The sequence below is a fragment of the Pollachius pollachius genome (assembly GCF_949987615.1).
Source record: "Pollachius pollachius genome assembly, chromosome: 18".
NCBI classification, from domain to species: domain Eukaryota; kingdom Metazoa; phylum Chordata; class Actinopteri; order Gadiformes; family Gadidae; genus Pollachius; species Pollachius pollachius.
Window position 1 is genome coordinate 3550669 of NC_136951.1, and position 19460 is coordinate 3570128.

Below are 19460 nucleotides of genomic sequence, written 5' to 3' on the forward strand. Positions count from 1 at the left end.
CTGCTGCACAAAGTGCAGGGTTAGCTGCTATGGTATGGAAACACACAGGTTAAGGGTTAGCATCTAGGTTAGCTGCTATGGTAAAGTGACGTTTATGTGTGTGTGTGTGTGTGTGTGTAAATATATATAGATATATATATATATATATAGGTGCATCTCAATCAATCAATTTGAATATTGTGGAAAAGTCGATTAATTTCAATAATTCAATTAAAAAAGTGAAACTCATATATTATATAGATTCATTACAGTGAGCACTGGGGCCCGGTATATAGTGAGCACCAGGGCCCGTTATAATAGTGAGAACTGGGGCCCGTTATAATAGTGAGCACTGTCGGAACTACTTATCCACTGTTTGAGGACGAGACATCCTACTTCTCCCCCATGCTAGGAAAAATAAACAAAAGCATGATTTATTTTTCCCAAGGAAATGGTGGATTGCAAGAGAGTAAACATACGGGGATAATTTATAGAGTGAATTACTTTAGTATTCAATATAGTTTTTTATATAGTTTTTTACATTTAATATACAATTAATTTCCTGTCACATCATGAAAAAAACTTAATACAAAAAACGGTGAAAAGGAAGGTTCCGGATAATACCGATATCTTGCAAACCCATGGAACTCCCTCACATAAGAAGTAGTCTCTGCACCCAGCCTGAACGCCTTCAAGAGCCGTCTCGACGAGCTCTGGATATACCGACCCTATCTGTGCAGGGATAATTAGAAGACATATTCATACCAAAACCCAGGCGCGTCGTTAGACCTGGGCATTCGAGGCTATAGTCCCGGATCGCTGTGCCGTCAAAGATGCAATATTGTAGCGAGTGAAAACCGCTAAATTCTGAGATGTCCATATATGGGCAGATTTAGAATAATTTGTTGCAAAATGTTGCAAATTCAACGTCGGTATTCTTTCTTCTTTATGCATAGCGCATCTCGTCGATATTGCTGTTTCGTGCTGCTAGCCTTGTAGTGAGATCAGTGTGTTGAGAAGGACAATAATAAAATATCTTTGGTAAGATGGATATAAGAAGAGAGACCCGCAGTGAATTCAACCCGGTCCACTTGACATTGGGTAGGTGCATGACAGTGGTACCGTCAGTGGCGGTTCTAGACAAATTTTACTAGGGGGGCCAAAGAGGGGCCGGTGTTCAACCAGAGGGGCACAAAAAAAAGGCACAAAATGATATTTAAAGATTTATTTATTTTATTTTCAAATCAGTAAAATACAAAGAAAACTTCCCTGTATGGCCCAATAAAACAAACCAGCTCAACTGTACTGCATGGCTTTTTAACTTAACCACTCAATTTATGGAGCTCATGCCCTAAATCCTGAAGCTAAAGGAGGTAGGGCCGTAGAAAAATGAAAAATACAGTACAGGGTACAAATACAGTGTTTTAATTCAATGTGAACAAACCTCCAGGGTACAACAAAGGGTATAAAAATGTGACATTACCTATTAATGTAAACACTACACTACAACAACAGGATACGGCGGTTGTGCTGTCTGGCAAAACGGTCCACAAATGCATCCAGATCAAGAGCCTTGGCCCTTCTGGACTCTATGCTCAGGACACCAAGATCACTGAGTCTCATGTCAGTAGTGGTGGACCGCAGGAAGGTTTTGATCAGTTTCAGTGTGGAGAAACTGCGTTCGCAAGAGGCTGAGCTTACAGGAAGGGTTACGGCAATCTTGCACAGTCTAAAGAATTCAAAGAAAACTTCCCTGTATGGCTCAATAAAACAAACAAGCTCAACTGTATTGCATGGCTTTGTAATTTCACCACTCTGTACTTTTCTGTCCAAAACTCTCTTAAATTGATGGAGCTCATGCCCTAAATCATCAATGTCTGCATTGTACAAACGGCCAAATGAAAAAACATTTGTCTCCTTTAAAAAGGCATCACTCTGGGGGTTGAGAGACTGTATGCTTGTCATGAGCTCACAGTTGGTATTGGAGAAACGTCTGTTCAACTCCTTGAGCATGCTGTCAATTACAGGATAGAAAAATGATGTGCAAAACATAGCTTTGTCACGTTCTACCTCCCTCTGACCAACAGTGCTTAGTGTGCAGTAGCCACTGAGCCTAGTGCTCAGCATTGTCTGACATTTTGCCACTGATGGTGCAGAATCACAGTGCTCACAAATAGTCAATGCTTCATCCCACAACTTATCAAAGAAAGACTCCTGCCTGTGGTCTTTCAATGTCTGGACTAAAGCATTTACCAAGTCAACAGCTCTAGCCAGATCAACAGTTTGTGACTGTAACATGTCAGACAGTAGTTTTGTCTCCCAAAACAACTTACTAAGAGTGACAAGGTGCACAACAAATTGTAGGTCAATTTGAGGCAGAAGACCTCGGGCCTCAACAGTTCTTTCACCGTGGCGTTCTTGAACAATCTGTTGCAGTAGTCGTTTAAGGGCAGGTAGAGTGTCAATTATGTTGCGTAGTGCTAGAAATCGGTATGCCCAACGTGTGTCGCTTAAACGTTGCAACTCTCTTGTTTTGCCATACATTTCTTTTTGGAGAGACAGCCATTTTGGGTGCACATATGAGCCAGAGGTAAAAATATAAAGGCTCTGTAACAAAGAAAAAAACTCCTCTGTTTCTGGGACATTTTTGACTACATCAACTAACACTAAATTGAGAGTGCACTACAATGAATGTAGAAGGCAAATTTAGCCTGTTCTTTGATCCTTGCCTGAACCCCTGAATGTTTACCGCTCATAACGGCAGCGCCATCGTATGCTTGGCCTACAAGGTTATTTTTGTAGTTCAGGCCGTAACTTTCCAGTAAGTTCACTATTTTTCCAGTTAGGCTTGCTGCATCTAACCTCTCTGCAGATTCAAAATGGAGAAAACTCTCCTTAATGGCCCCATTGTAATAGTACCTGAGTGTGAAAGAAATCTGTTCACTTTTTGAAACATCCTTTGTTTCATCTGCCATGATGCTGAAAACCTCACTGTTCTTCACTTCTTCTATGATTTCAGAACAAACCATTTCTGCCAAACAACCCAAAACCTCATTCTGGATGATCTTGCTTGTGTACTTTGCATTGTTAATAGAAGTTAATCTTCTCTTAACAAGTGGGTCGTGGATAGCAACTGTGCTAAGAATTTCCCTAAAGTTTCCTTTGTTATTGGACTCTTCAGATTCATCATGCCCTCTTTGTGCTATGTTTTGTGTAGCTGTAAGTAACAGCACTTCCAATTGTTTTAATGTATGCCCGATTTTCTTGTACTTGTTTAGTGTGTTCTTTGTTAAGGATATCTGCTAGTGTTGCATCATTTTTAACAGCACTTTGATAATCCCGCCATACTATCATCGCACACTTGTGTCGCTCAGACTTTGCATGAACTGAAAACCCTGCCTTTCTCATAGTTGCATTTTTCCAGTTTCTAAACCCAGGGGTTGAAACAAAAACAGTGTCAGGGGCCTTTGGTGTGCTAAAATGTCTACATGCATAGCAATATGTAGACTCCATTATGACAGAATACTCAAGCCATGGATGAAGAGTATACCAGTTTTGCCTGAAGCACCGTCTTCTGTCCCCCATCAAAGTGGTTGGGAATATATTCAAGTTTGGCTGTACTGGTGCATCATTCTTGGACTTGCTGATATCTGTAGAAAGATGTACAGTAAACATAGAGCACAACTACAACATTTATTTACTTACGCATGTATATCTGCATGTAGTTCAAGTTTGTGCCATATTGGCACAAATTGAATTTACAGCAGAAAGCATAATTTTAAGGATACACAGTAGACCTACAATGAAATTGTAATTGCACTACTTTGCAAACAGAAATAACCTTCTTCATCACAAACCTGCAGTACTTGATCCACATGGATTTACTTGCTGTACCTCTGGCTGTTTCTCTCTCTGTCTCTGTATGTTTTCTTCCTCCTCACCCTCTTCTTCATCTTCTCACTCTCTGAAATTTCCCTCTCTGTGTCAGAGCCCTCACGTTCATCACATGCCCTCTCTCCAACCTCCTCCGACTCTCCCTGCTCCTCAGCTCTCTCAATACCTTGACTTGTTTCTCTCACTGCTGTTTCTTTCACTTTTTTGTTTACTGGGGCAAAAAAGGATGCTATATTCTTTCCTCGTTTCATGATAGCTGCTATTAGAAGAAAAAATCGTAGGGGCATGCATTACACTTCGTTGCATAACCATCTCTCCCTACTTAACACGGGAAGATCAACAAGAACAACAAGTCACATAAAAGATGAAATCGTTTTGCTTACCTTCGACTTTTGCAACAGGAGAAATCGTAGCTCCTTTCTTTCTCCAGGAGTATTTGCTGAGCTCGCATTCACCGAGCAGCAGCAACACAGTGTTTGGGTGCGCCGTTTGGGTGCGCCGCTCTAATTTACCCGTGTAGAACGTGCAGCAACAATGTTTGGGTGCGCCGTTTGGGTGCGCCGCTCTAATTTACCCGTGTAGAACGTTGCGTCGCATTAGTTCCGCTTTTGGCACTCGCGTGTAAAATCATAATCAATTCATAATTGTTTTATTTGGTCAGCACGGTGGGGCCATAGGGGGGGGGCAGGGACATGTCCACAGGGGCACGGGCCCCCGTGGGCCCCCGTGTAGAACCGCCATTGCCCCAACCCCCCGTTTAAAAGGGGCTCTAACTTCTGGGCTACAGCCCCGGATGTTTTCAATTGCTAGCGACGCTCCTGCCAAAACCTATACCCAAGCAAGCACCAATAGTTAAGTTGGGCTAAAAAGGGACATTTCCTGCAAGAGCCCGATAAGCTTCCAGTGAGTTTCAGTGAGTTCTTCACATGCTGATATCACGTGGTGTCCACCTAAAGGTGCGTTGATGACGCACCAGTGTCATCAACCAGGTCCAGTGATGACGCTCAATATATGCGTGTTCCCGACAGCGACCGTTCATGTGCACTGCGTTGGTTATCTAGAAGTTCTTCACAGCAGGTTTTTTTTATCCGATAAAAAACAGTCAGAACTTAGTAGGATCAGTTTCAAGTTCGAACGCCTTTATTTCCTTGTAGCCTATCACCTACTATCCTTTTACTTTTATTTATGAGAAGCACATTGTATTGCCACTTTATGGAAGGCTACACTTGCCCTTATCTAGAGATGGTTTACCAGTACACAACGTTTACAACTGAGCAAAGTCGATGCCAACAGACGGTTACAACGTCAATCAATAGTAAAGTATGTGAAATAATGGTTGATTCTTTAATACTGAGTAAAACTGTCATGTTCCGCCATGTCCATGCGCGTCACTAGTAAACCATAGTTCACCAACTGGGCAACTCTATTATCAAAATCTGGCCCCAGTTGCCTAACGGACCCAAAGAGCCCAATAGGTTACGTTGCCTAACGTAGAATCGAAATAAGCGCGTCATGAGGTGTCGTTCACGAGAACTTTCCGACGTGGCGAAAATGTCCCCATAATTTCCATGATATTTTCCAGCGAGGTGAACGCGCCATAACTGAGGACCTCATCACTCACGTGACCATTGTCATGTGACACGAGCACACGGAAGGCGACCGTGTAAAACTTATTATATCTAAACATAAGCGTTGGTACCACTATATAGTAATTTCTGGTTTATTCAGACAAAAGGTTGTTTGTGTTATATATGTAAAAACTCCTCCGGAGGGCGAGAGGATTAAAGTGCCTCCATGACGGCGAGGGTGAGTTTAACCTCTTCAACTATATAACCTCTAACTTTTGAAGACTACCACTGCTTCATACCACAAATTAATACTTATTACTTAGTGCCCTCAAATATCTACAAATAATGCCAACTAATCTTAACTAAACTCAAATAATACTAACACTGAACGGTGTGTAGTTTATTTCATAATGCTTATTTTTATTTCATTGTTAGTGATAAAATGGCATATTACTATGTTGACGATCATATATGACAAATTACCATGTTTAGAGCAGAACAACTATTTTGAGATCACTGACTCTGTCATGCATGGTTATGGTTTGTTACAGCAAATAAGCTTTGAATTAAATAAAGTATATATATATTAAAAAAAAAGCTTTGAATGCCTTTTGTTGCCTTCAATTATTTTAATATATTATATTAATATAATATATTAACCATAACCACATGTGACAGCATGGACGCACTGGGCCCACCGCCCACTCAGCCCCTCATTCATAACTAAGCAACTTCATTACGAATTATAAGTAAAGCTGATTATTATGTACAGTAGCAATAGAAGGGGCAACTGTACACCAGCTATTGTATTCTGGCCATGTTCGGATTAACTCAGGCCTTAGATACAGTTCTATTATGTGTAAAGTCTCTAACAACAATATTCAGTACCTCTATATAAGAAACAAAAGACTGCCTCCGACCGCTGTCTTAGACTGAGAGTATGACCGGCCCTGTTAAGTGACCTGCAAGAAATAACCTTAAGCCTGTACAAGCTGGCTAAATTCTGAATCAACAAATTAACTTATTGAAGTTTGCTAACAAATCAAAGTTAGCTCTAGGAGACAAACATTAGCTTAGAGGGCCCTGCACAAACCGGGATCTTCAGCAACACAGCCACCCAGTTCACCATCCGTCAGATGAACGGGTGTGAGAAAATCCAACGGAAGACATGCAATATTTTGGTTGGACAAGTTGTGTGTGGTTGTGGTTGTGGGTGTGTGTATACACACTTGTGTAACCCTTACGTGTGTGTGTGTTTCCAGGTGACTGTTCTGTACTTTGCTAAGAGTGCCGAGTTAACGGGTCACAGGTCAGAGGTCGTTCCATTGCCGGTGGCAACCAGTAGCTGTCAGCTCTGGGCCCTCCTCCTGGAGCTCCACCCCAGGTATTACCACTACTACCTTAGCAACCATTGTTACCCTAGCAACCGTGGTCCCCTCAGTAACTCTGTCTCCCTCTCAGCCTCGCTGCTCTGCAGGACCAGGTGGTCCTGGCTGTCCGTCAGCAGTACGTTGCCCTAGGTGACCAGGCCCTCCTCCTTGCGGACGGTGACGAGGTCGCTGTGGTGCCGCCGCTCAGTGGAGGCTAAAGGTACGATGCTACACACGGTCAACAAGGTGGTTGTATTGCCAACATAAACGACATTTCTGTGCTATTGCTAACATGGTCAACAACGCTACACTGGGGCCAAGTGGCTCACACTGCCGTACTATTTTATATCCTCCTCCTTCTCCCTCACAGCTCAATGTCCTCAAGGGAAGAAGTGGGCGGGTCTATGGAGGAAAGGAGCGAGGCCGTGGAACCGAGCAGGGACCTGATTGGTCTGTCCTCAGAGCCACTGTCAATTGAGAGGGTCTACAGCTCAGCCGTCAGCCCCTCCTGTGGGGCAGTGGCCCTCTTTATAGGTGTGTAGCGTTAACCTTAGTGTCCACCCTAAAAACCCTACCCCTCTAGAAGTGTTACCCTGACTCTGGTATCCCTCACCCTGCCAACCTTATTACCCCAATCCTCAATAGAGGTGGTAAGTGTTACCCTGACCCTACTAATCCTCACCCTCTCTAGGTGTATAGTTCTACCCTAAACGTACTAACCATAACCCTTACGAAACGTGGTCATTGGTTTTAAAAGATCATCAACATAGTAATCTGTGCCATTTTATCACTGTTAATGAAATAAGTCTTGAATTTAGAGGAAAAAGGTAAAGTCCTATGTTTCTGACATTCTCCCTGTGTGGACATGTCTGGGCGCTGTGTGTGGACATGTCTGGGCGCTGTGTGTGGAGCTCTGTCTGGGTGCTGTGTGTGGAGCTCTGTCTGGGCGCTGTGTGTGGAGCTCTGTCTGGGTGCTGTGTGTGGACATGTCTGGGCGCTGTGTGTGGAGCTCTGTCTGGGCGCTGTGTGTGGAGCTCTGTCTGGGCGCTGTGTGTGGAGCTCTGTCTGGGCGCTGTGTGTGGAGCTCTGCCTGGGCGCTGTGTGTGGAGCTCTGCCTGGGCGCTGTGTGTGGAGCTCTGTCTGGGCGCTGTGTGTGGAGCTCTGTCTGGGCGCTGTGTGTGGAGCTCTGTCTGGGCGCTGTGTGTGGAGCTCTGTCTGGGCGCTGTGTGTGGAGCTCTGTCTGGGCGCTGTGTGTGGAGCTCTGTCTGGGCGCTGTGTGTGGATGGGTGGAGCTCTGTCTGGGCAGTGGTGGACTGCGGTGTCCGCGAGAAAGCTGGGCTTTTTGTGGATTTATTGTTTAACGCCACGGTGTGTGTAGATTGTGAAGCTCCGTCTGAGCAGCGATGTATTTAATACCTGCGTCCGAGGGTAAGGCTTCCTATAGTATAACACTACAGTGTGTTGGATTTCATATAGAATTATTATCACACTCATAACAGTTAGACAACAACTACTACTAAAAAAGTATAATAAAGTGGGTTCACTGGCTCTTTGAAATGCCTAACCCCCTCACCCCCCCGTGTGTGTGTGTGTGTGTGTGTGTGTGTGTGTGTGTGTGTGTGTGTGTGTGTGTGTGTGTGTGTGTGTGTGTGTGTGTGTGTGTGTGTGTGTGTGTGTGTGTGTGTGTGTGTGTGTGTTCCTTAGGAACAACTCGGGAGCACTTTGAAGGCAGACGGGTGATTCGTTTGGAGTACGAAGCCTATGACCCCATGGTCCAATCGGAACTGTCTGCAGTGTGTCGTGACATCAGAGCTCGCTGGCCAATGGTGAAGCACATCTGCATCCAGCACCGTCTTGGGTCTGTAGGGTGAAACATGCCCTTATTCTATGATAATGTCCTACTATTAGGTGACTGCTTCAAGGCAGCGCTCAACAATCTTGCTTCTTGGGATTAATTATTATTATTATGAGTGTTTGCAAAGCAAGCCACACATTATTTGTATACTGCCACCTTATTTTCTGTTATTATCTTCTACAGATGGAGGTATAAACTACAAATCAATGCCAAAACTTGTAGTGCAGTGCGCTAACCCTATGAATTAAAAAAATCTTTCTTATATTATTATTTAACATGGAACGTGACTGGGGCCAAAACGGGTCATCATTGCTGGTGAATGTCTAACTGCAGTGACAGCTATGAAACAAAGAAATGTTTTGTAGAACTTTCTTGCCTGTTCAATCAAACTAACCCTAACCTATCCCTCGTTTCATCTCAATAACCCGAACCCAACCGTAATTCAATAGAGCTAACCTCAACCCAATACAAGCCTGACACACATACAGCCCTGATGCACTGAAGAAAGAGACTAGAACCCAGGCTTTATGTTCAACACACCTTGACGGGAAACGGTACTTGAGGGGTGAATTGACTTGAGGGGTAAACAGACTTAAGGGTATCTTGCATACTGGCGGGGGGGAGGGGTAATGTAATTTACCTTCTACTGAAGTATTACCTACTTATTTAAATAAGAAAATAAAGTGGTACTGTAAATGTAAACATAGTGTGGAAAAGTTCTTAAAGTTCTTATACTTTTAAGTATTTGGAGTATTTGACTTTCGTTTGTTGTTGCTACTGGAGGCTGGTTACGGTTGCTGAGGCGAGCGTTGCCATAGCGATCTCCTCGCCACATCGCGGTGAGGCCCAAGAGGCTGTGGGCTACTGCATCAATGCTCTCAAGGCCAGCGCCCCAATCTGGAAGAAGGTAATAAAAAGTGTGTGTGGTGTATGGTGTGTGGGGTGTGTGTGGCGACATTCCCGCCATGCATTCAAATAACAAGCGGAGCAATTGGTGAGGAGGTTTTCTAAAACCCAGCTGTGGTTAAGCTATTGCAACAGACTCTTCAACTCACTTGTGTGTGTAGCAACGTATAGTTTTTTTTCACAATAGAAAATTAAACTGAGACTTTGAAGATTGCCTCTTTTAAATGCTTATTATGAAGCCCCTGACAAAGCAAATTGATATTTTTGATTAATTTGGGGTCCTTTATACCAATACCTGGTTTCATACAATCTGTTTTCACTTAGTAAATCCATTTGTGTTCCAGCCACACCAGATCCCCGCTGGTCACGCTGGTGAATGGAGTTTTAGTGAGGCTATTGTTTAGGGCAGGGTAGGGTACTTTGTAATTGGCTGGTTGGATGGAGATATTGACAGATCAATGGCTCTATAGAGGGGACTGGTGCTGGCCAATGGCTCTATAGAGGGGACTGGTGCTGGCCAACGGCTCTATAGAGGGGACTGGTGCTGGCCAATGACTCTATAGAGGGGACTGGTGCTGGCCAATGACTCTATAGAGGGGACTGGTGCTGGCCAATGACTCTATAGAGGGGACTGGTGCTGGCCAATGGCTCTATAGAGGGGACTGGTGCTGGCCAATGACTCTATAGAGGGGACTGGTGCTGGCCAAAATCCACAGATCTGAAGTTTCTCATTAATTGAATCCCAAAAATTTACAAAATCATGATGAAAAGTACAATTTTTTTTTTTATTTCGAACAACTTGGATCAGAAATATCAGATACATTTTGATAGGAGCATGAGGGAAATGGCAGCAGCTACTTGGCTCATAAACAGAGACACGTGGGACCAATAGGACGGGGTGCTGTGAGACACGTGGGACCAATAGGATGGGGTGCTGTGAGACACGTGGGACCAATAGGGCGGGGTGCTGTGAGACACGTGGGACCAATAGGACGGGGTGCTGTGAGACACGTGGGACCAATAGGACGGGGTGCTGTGAGACACGTGGGACCAATAGGGCGGGGTGCTGTGAGACACGTGGGACCAATAGGACGGGGTGCTGTGAGACACGTGGGACCAATAGGGCGGGTTGTTGAAACTTTTTATGTTTTAATGATATATATTGCTCCAAAACTTTGTCAACTTTGTACATCAAAATCAAGTTATTTGAAATACTTGGTATGACTCTTGCAAGGAAAATGTCTGACTTATTTAAATTAAATGTAAAGCCCCTCCTTGAGGACACCATGGCTGCCTGTGATAGGTGGTCACAGCTTCCCATTACATTGGCTGGCATAATCAAAATGAACAGGCTTCCTAAATGTATGTTTTTATTTCAATGTATCCCATAGTCCTTATTAAAAAGTATTCTTTTAAAACCTAGTTCAAATTATTACCTGTTTAATTTGGAATAAAACAAATCGAAGGATAAGAAAATTATTATTGCCAAAACCCAACTATCGGGCTACATCACTATCAGTTTTATTATTGGGCATGCAATATTTACGCCCTTTCCTCCTGGCACTGATCAGCAAAATAGTTTTATAAATCAATTCTGATTTGAAGAACGCTTATTCATACTAAAATATGTTGTATATTCACAATAAGGCACTTAACTCTTACATGATTTTGAATATTTGTCAGAAGCTTTAAAAACTGGGATATGTCAATAATAAGATATAAATGAGCAATAAGCAAGATGGATTAAATTGTATTCTTTTTTTCAGGAAGTTTATGAATCTGAAGAATCGAAGTGGAAGGAAAATCCTGAATGTGGCTGGTCTGGAAACAGCTGAAGTGGCTGGTCTAGAATAGGCTGAAGTGGCTGGTCTAGACATCCACAAGTCGTTCTAGGCTGTCATTTATGCTTTGTTTCTGAGAAACTGAATTTTGGTTTTTCATGAGCTGGAAGCCATAAAGAACATTAAAACAAATAAATGCTTGAAATATTTTACTATGGGTGTAATGAATCGTATAATATGAGTTTCACTTTTTAAATAGAATTATTGACTCATTGGACTAATGGACCATTTAATTTCCAAAAATCTCCTTCAAACAGACATCTGGTTGGGCTAGTGGAGAAAGAACAGTCAACTGATGTAATCTCTGATATTTTATTCAAAAAAATGTTACAATGATAAATCAGCCATTTTAGGTTCACAGGTTCACTCTTTCTGCTATTAAATATCAAAATGTAGAAAATGTTTCTGCAGTTGTACTAGCGCCAAACCCTCACAATAAGGGTAAGGCTTTAACATAGTCTCAAATACATCTATAATACATCTTCAATACATTCCAAACATCAACATATTTCAATGCTCGGTATCAGCATTAGTCTAGCAGATTACAGTACTTCCATGTAATGTATTTTAGCTGTTCAACCTTCCAACTCAAAGACCTTGGGTGTAAACCCTAAAGGAAGATTCTCCCATAGCTAACATGACTTTTTAGGCAACATGGTAACTGCAGCAAAATTAAGTTTGTTATATAATTCAAATTAAATCTTGCAGATCATCTGCAGACAAACTGGTGTCCATGGCAACGTGGTCTACAGCTTGGATTTGCTCATGGCCGCCATCATCTTCTCCAGCTTGATAGCAAGCGTCATGTCGCCATGGATACGCAGCTTCCCGGTCATGAAGGCCATGGTGGGCTTCAGCTCCCCTAAAGAGATATCCCAGAATAAATGTTAGCCGACCCATAATAACATCCCATAATAGCAGGATCACCGGTAATAATCTTGTATTTAACATCCAATAGTAAACATGGTTGCCATGGTTACCGCGGAACATTCGACTGAAGAGGGTGGAGTCCATGCTCATTACAACATCAGGAGGGGAGGGGGGGAGGCCCTGCCCCGCTAGCCCCGCCCCCTGCTTCAGATCCACGAACCAGCTGCCAGAGTGCTCGCCTGTCAGGGGAGATTGACATTAAACACTAATAATCGAAATCATCAACATTTATTTTGTATAAGAACCGCATCAAGGAAAGTATTGTTAACATTTCAAATTAGAGCTTTTTACACGAGGCAAGTGGTAACAAGAGGAAACATGTTAGGAGGAGATACTGCTGGGAGGTAGAAGTCCAGGAGAAATCATGAACCTGATAGGTCGAACTGATAGACGCCCTTGGTTGATTGGACCAGGTCCTGGCTGAGGACTGTCCGGATCAAAGCAAACGTTTCTTCAATAGGGTTGCTGGTCTTCGTGGAAGAGGGTGAGGCTTGGGAGGTGGGCGTGTCTCCTGGAAAAACGACATCAACAATTTAAATTAAAATGACACTAGGAGACTAGGAGACACAGAAGGACACCAGGACACAGGACTTACCATCAGTCTCCACATCGAGGAAGAAGTCAGGCATGAGGGGGTGACCTGTCAATCATAATGATGCAATCAATAAATAAAAAAGAATACGTAAATATTACTAATCAATGATGGACTCATAATGACCTGGCTCCACAGCATAGACCTCCATGTCACCAAGCCCCGCCTCTCGCAGGATATCCTCGTCAATCAGGAAATGACCCGTGGTGTGGGCGGGGCCAGCCAGGGGGCGGGAAAACACAGAATAGGCTGCGTCCGCCATGATGTCAGCCTTACGGCACTGCCGCTCAATACCTTCACCACCTAGCATATCCATAGCCGCCGTCTGGATGGCTAAAGGATAACTCGGACATTAGCATTAGCATAGCATAACTGGCTAATGGAAAACTCAATACATTACCTTTACCAGACCTGGAAACTCATAAGAGGTGAAAGGGGTGAAAAAGGTGCCATTGTTGGAAAACCAACCACAGTAGGGGGTCTGGGGAAATTTGTCGATTTGATTTCAAAATATGACATCCGCCTGATAACGATCTGAAGAGTTTGTTTTTTGGGTGGTCTAAGGAATGAGGTCTAGATCAATTTTCCATAGACTGAAATGAGACCAGTGACGATTCAGAAATGTGTTGCACAGAATCTTTGTTAACAGCCATCTGGAGGGCTAACATACAACCCACCCAGACATAGCAGCCGTCTGGGTGGTTGGTACCAGAGAACGCTTCTCGATCAATTGAGATGATTAAATTAGCACTGAATTGGTAACAATCAGCTGAACACTTTAGAAGCGTTAGCTAGGTGAGCATAGCAGCATTAGCTTACCAGTCTTGGGCCAGAGGGCGTTGACGCTGATCTGCCCTCTGAACTCCTCAGCCATCCCAAGGACACACATCGACATCCCATACTTAGCCATGGTGTAGGCTAGGGCGAGAGACAGAGACATTTCAGAAGGGAGAGAGCCAAGCAATTTTCCCAATCAGCCTCTTGTTAATATTATTCTGAAGTGAAGGTTTGGTGCTGGGAAGGTGTTCTTCATGGTTACCTGTATGGTTCTTGAACCACATGGGGTTGAGGTTGAGAGGCGGAGACAGGTTCAGGATGTGAGGGTTAGAGCTTTTCAACAGGTGAGGAATGCACAGCTTAGAGCTATGACAGAGAGACATAGAGTTAGACAGGAGATAGAGAGGGACAAAGTTAGCCTCGTTTTTTCAAACAGCGTTCTAAAAAAAAAACAATCTCCATCCAGACGAGAGTCGTAGCACTGTGGCAGAAATAATGTCTGTCCATATTACATGCCTGGAAGGTACATCAGGTGACCGTCCATGTACACTGGGCTCGTTTGGGCTGGTGTTAACAGGAATTAGTTTTCTGCTCTGCAGTTGGTCAGAGTGTGTGTGCTGGGGTGTGTGTGTGCATGTATTTTTCTGTGTTACGTGAGGTAAGTTCCCCGCAGGTTGACGGCCAGCATCAGGTCCACCTTCTTCATGGTCGTCCCAAGAGTTCCCGTCAGATTAATAGCACTGGCGTTGTTCACCAATATATCAATACCTGCAACAATATGCGATCAATACCTGCAATAGTATACCATCAATAAATCAATACCTGCAAAGATACCATCAATATATAAATACCTGCAATACATACAATCAATATACATACCAGTGAATATGTCCTCCATGTTGGAAATATTTTTATACGTAGATAGATATAATATAAAATGTATCTCTAAATTTCTCTCTAGCAAGTATATCTCTAGATCACATCTCTCAGATGTAATGTATCTGTGACAAGTATATCTCTACTTAAAATACCTCTACTTCATATATCTCTACTTCATATACCTCTACTTCATATATCTCTACTTCATATATCTCTACTTCATATACCTCTACTTCATATACCTCTACTTCATATATCTCTATACCTCCGAACTTGGCGACCGCCTGCTCCACAGCGGAGCGGATCTGCTCCTCATCCCGGACGTCCACCACACAGGCCAGCGCCTTGCCTCCAGCCTCCTCGACTGCACACAGTACGCAGCGGACAATCAACTTTCATGTATATATATAAATAAAACTGACTCCATTTATCCATTTACTCCATTTATATATACACTATCATTCAAAAGTTTTGGGTCACTTAGAAATGTCCTTATTTTTAAAGAAAATTACTGTTTTTTTTCAATGAAGGTAACATTAAATGAATCAGAAATACAGTCAAGTCAAGTCAAGTCAAATTTAATTATCCCACTAGGGGAGATTAGGATGCAGCTAGACATTGTTAATTTGGTAAATGACTATTCTAGCTGGAAACGGCAGATTTTTTATGGAATATCCACATAGGTGTACAGAGGCCCATTTCAGCAACAATCACTCCTGTGTTCTAATGGTACATTGTTTACCTAATCGTGTTCAAAGGCTAATTGATGATTAGAAAACCCGCAATTATGTTAAAAACGGATGAATAAAAGTGTGAGTTTTCATGGAAAACATGAAATTGTCTGGGTGACTCCAAACTTTTGAACGGTAGTGTATGTGAAAGTATATTATCTGACTCAATACATTGGTATCGTTTATATAACTATGCATATGTATGGTATATATAGCTGACATGTATATCATGTATAGCTCACTCTCTCTTGCTGCTGTGTAAATGGTTCCTGGTAGCTTGGGGTGGACCTCAGCGGTCTTTAACTATGCATATGTATAGTATATATAGCTAACATGTGTATAACTCACTCTCTCTTGCTGCAGTGTAAATGGTTCCTGGTAGCTTGGGGTGGGCCTCAGCTGTCTTTGCGGCCACCACCACATTAGCTCCGTCGCGCGCCGCCTTCAGAGCGATAGCTCGACCGATACCACGGCTGGCGCCGGTCACGAAGAGCGTCCGACCTGCGAGGGCCCTGCCAGTAAAGAGAACACACAGCTCAATGCTGACGGCATACGCAAACCAAGGACGTTAACATCAGGTGTAGACTTGGACAGAAGGGTTTCAGGACCCTCATTCCAGTGTGACAGATGTGTTACAGGATCCTGATCAGCGTTACAGAAGTGTTTCAGGATCCTAATCGGTGTTACAGAAGTGTTTCAGGATCCTGATCGGCGTTACAGAAGTGTTTCAGGATCCTAATCGGTGTTACAGAAGTGTTTCAGGATCCCGATCGGCGTTACAGAAGTGTTTCAGGATCACATATCGTGATTTATCACGATGTGTTGCGATATTCCACATACACGAATTGAGTCAAAACAATTTCATTCAAAACCCACACATCGGATTTGTATTGGGAAGGGGCAGCTCTAATGCTATCCTCGCTGTTAGCCATGTTGTTTGTAGCTAAGCCATAAACATGAGAAGAAGGATTCAAGCCTCCAGTTCTCACTCTGCCACACAAGCCACACCTACTGGAGCGGAGTTTGTAGTTCACGTTTACAACCCTTTTAAAAAATGTTTTTGTCTCGTCCCTACGTCTGTGCTGTCTTAAATGTGAACACACAAATTGTCATGTCCCCCACCTACTGTCATGTCTTTCACCTGTATTGTCCTGTATCACATCGCTTAAAAAAAAAAATAATAATGTTGTTTTATTTTCTTCAAAATATCAATATTTTGATCTGGAAATCGATACTGATACCGGCAAACTAAATATCGCGATATATCGCCATATCGATTTTTTGACACAGCCCTACTGGTTGGCCAGATGGGGCCATTGAAACTCTAAAAACTAAAAGCCAGAACTGAATTTCAGGGATTCTATTATGCGGTTGTAGTATATATGCTCGTTGAAAACAATGTCAATATGAGAGTTAAGGAATAGCATACTGATAAATTTTGGTTTCTTATTTTAGAGTTAATGTTATTTATAATCTGATGTTCATAAACTAATTTAGTTAGTGTTAGTTTAGTGTCTTAATGAGTTATGGATCTGTATGTGTTTAAAAAGCATCAACTAGGGTTGGCGGCTATTCATGTTATTTTCTTTTACATCAACTATTATGACAAAACATAAATTATTGATTGAAATTAATATTGCTGTTCACTTGAACAAAGTGGCACCAAAAAGACAGCCCTGCAATGAGGGACATAAACAGTTTGGGTTAGTAGAACTGCTGTCCCCCAGAGAGCTGAAGTTAACATAGGCTATTTAAAATCTTGTATTCAATAATTGTATTTATTTTTTTGATTAGATTCAATATTATGCGACACAGCCCACGTCAATATCCACAAATGCTTTGCAATGTAGCATCATAGGCTATTGGACAAATTCCGTCCCAAATTCCACGTTATTAAATGTTATGTTTAAAAACAGTATTCCTACGAGCCGGGCCCTTTCACTAAAGACCCTGCATTAAGGCAGCAGTGGAGAGCAGAAGGGGATAAGACCGGGGGAAACAATGAGTGTCTCGGAATCCCATGATGAGGTGGAAGACGTCTGCAGTGAAGGGAACAGTCGTTAAGGATGGAGCATCCAGAGCTGAGTCTGGCCCACTCGTGTGCTGGAAAGCAAACTATACCATGGACGGGTATTGGCTGTCAAGCAGGCCTTTGCCTTGCTGCTCCCTAATCACAATATTCGTTGCAGATTTTCTGAGACAGGCTACATCGTAAACAAGACCTGCCATGCCCATCTCCCTGCCAATGTGGACAAGCGTGTCTCTGTGTTACGTGAGGGCATTAGAGGCTTAAAGCACTATTTTTTTTGCTAACCACCCACTGGCGTTTAGCTAGGAACGTAGGCCTATGGCTAATTTAACTACGTTCATCTGAGATTGTTAAGTAATCTTAAAAAGAAAAAAAGAAAAACAGTTCTTGTCGTTAGTTGTCCAGGATCAAAAAGTGTAAAATGTCTGATTTTGTTTTATTACCGCAGTGCCACCAGCCATTCATTTAGGCTATTTCATGTCTTCTTTCGGCTATCTCATGTTTTCTTTAGGCTGTTATGTTTCATATTGGGCTCATCAGACCCTGTGAAATAAAAAACTATTTTGAAGTAACTGTTGAGTTTTATTCACGCTTTCTATAAAGTGCAGCTGAGTGCTGCTGACGTTATTGTGGGTTATGAATATGGTGTTGTGCTGCGCCTGCGAGAAGGCTCCATCTCTGTAGTCCACGATGCTTTACTGCCTGACACACCCCCTTCACTACAAAACACATCCCCCAAGAATACGTCCTGGATTAGTATAGGGATTGGTTTACAGCCGCACGTAAAAATGCCTAGGAGTGAACACAATGTGTTCTCTGCCCCGAGACCCTCTGACATGAGTGCGTCCAACCTCAGGGTCTCCTTAAACAAAAGCATCAACAGGCCCAGACAACCCTTGATCTTTACAAAACGAGAGACAGCGCTTTCATCAAGCAGAAAGCCCCGAATGCAGTTTCCTTGCACTGCATGTACCACCACTGGTGGAGGAGTTGTTTGCTTTTTACATTTGCCTTAGTATAGTCAATGGGTTTTAAACACATCTTGCATCGGGCAGAACTGCTATTTGGGGGGACTTGGCATGGAAAAGTTTGGGAACCCCTGACCTAGAGGTTATATGACTGTAGCTACAACTCAAGCCACTAGAGGTTATATAGCTATAGCTGTAGCTACGGCAGAATCCACTAGAGGTTTTGCATTTGCAGCGACACTGACAGTGTTCATTGTTATAGCGTTTGTACATCAGAAAGCAGCCAGTTTGGGAGAACTCAAGAGAGCAGTAGTTCTGTACCATAACCTAGGCTAATGGAAACTTAGTTATAACAATTCATTTTACGATTAATTACTAAACAATGATCAACAAAACATTATTACAACGCAACAATATTCCAATGCTCTTATGCTTCCATTGTGACTTGACGTCCCAAGCCTCCTTCATATGTAAGTCATGGAAATGAATGAATGAATGGAGTATTGCATAAGATCTGATAAGATATAACCATCTATCTATATATCTATATCTACATATGTATATACATATCTCTCTCTCTCTCTCTCTCTCTCTCTCTCTCTCTCTCTCTCTCTCTCTATATATGTATATATATACATATATATATATACATACATATATATATATATACATATATATATATATATATATATATATATATATATATTAGATGTCATTCAGCAATAGCTAAGCACAAGCGGTGTACTCACCCTGTGTTCTGCAACATGACGAGGACTGGTGTTTTCTTTGCTATTCGAATGACAAAAACCTTTCCTTACAAACAAGTGTTTCTGAACACGGGTAAAGGTAAAGAGTGAAGGAGACCCTGCCGCGTTGTGACGTCAGGCAACCTTTACCCCAGTCCCACTAGTTTCCGGTCAACACCGTGCAGCCATCAGGGCTCGGGTTAGAACTTCGCATGCAGTGTCAGGGTTCCTGTTTACGAAGCGTGGTAAAGTTAGTTTTATATTGGACGTTGGATATTTGACACATTCGAAAAATCGATTTAGCACTGGCTACAAGGGACGAATTTGTGTCAAACCAACTTTGATGTGTTAATACAAGGCCTGCCTATATGACACAAAGGTTATTTTGTAAAAAA

General features: G+C 42.6%; 2 protein-coding genes across 3 annotated transcripts; one reads left to right on the top strand and one right to left on the bottom strand.

Annotated features, from left to right (window-relative positions):
• Positions 1-5407: 5407 nt before the first annotated feature.
• Positions 5408-11545, top strand: LOC307089701 (molybdopterin synthase catalytic subunit-like). 2 transcript variants are annotated; one of them, XM_079756109.1, is made up of 5 exons: positions 6900-7031; positions 7182-7345; positions 8516-8669; positions 9450-9573; positions 11339-11545. In XM_079756109.1, exons 2-5 carry the CDS (start codon positions 7186-7188, stop codon positions 11405-11407), a joined length of 507 nt encoding a protein of 168 aa, XP_079612235.1. In that variant the 5' UTR covers positions 6900-7031; positions 7182-7185; the 3' UTR covers positions 11408-11545. The 2 variants fall into 2 exon arrangements, with proteins under 2 accessions (XP_079612236.1, XP_079612235.1); XM_079756110.1 differs by lacking the exons at positions 8516-8669; positions 9450-9573; positions 11339-11545 and adding exons at positions 5408-5679; positions 6704-6825 and having other exon boundaries at positions 6903-7031; positions 7182-7311.
• Positions 11546-11717: 172 nt separating this feature from the next.
• hsdl2 (hydroxysteroid dehydrogenase like 2) lies at positions 11718-19230 on the bottom strand. Its single transcript, XM_079755399.1, has 11 exons — positions 19069-19230; positions 15671-15834; positions 14857-14955; positions 14366-14480; positions 13975-14078; positions 13755-13853; positions 13062-13268; positions 12939-12983; positions 12714-12854; positions 12394-12522; positions 11718-12275 (listed from the first exon to the last, which is right to left on the bottom strand). Exons 1-11 carry the CDS (start codon positions 19083-19085, stop codon positions 12160-12162), a joined length of 1236 nt encoding a protein of 411 aa, XP_079611525.1. The 5' UTR covers positions 19086-19230; the 3' UTR covers positions 11718-12159.
• Between the last annotated feature and the right edge of the window lie 230 nt (positions 19231-19460).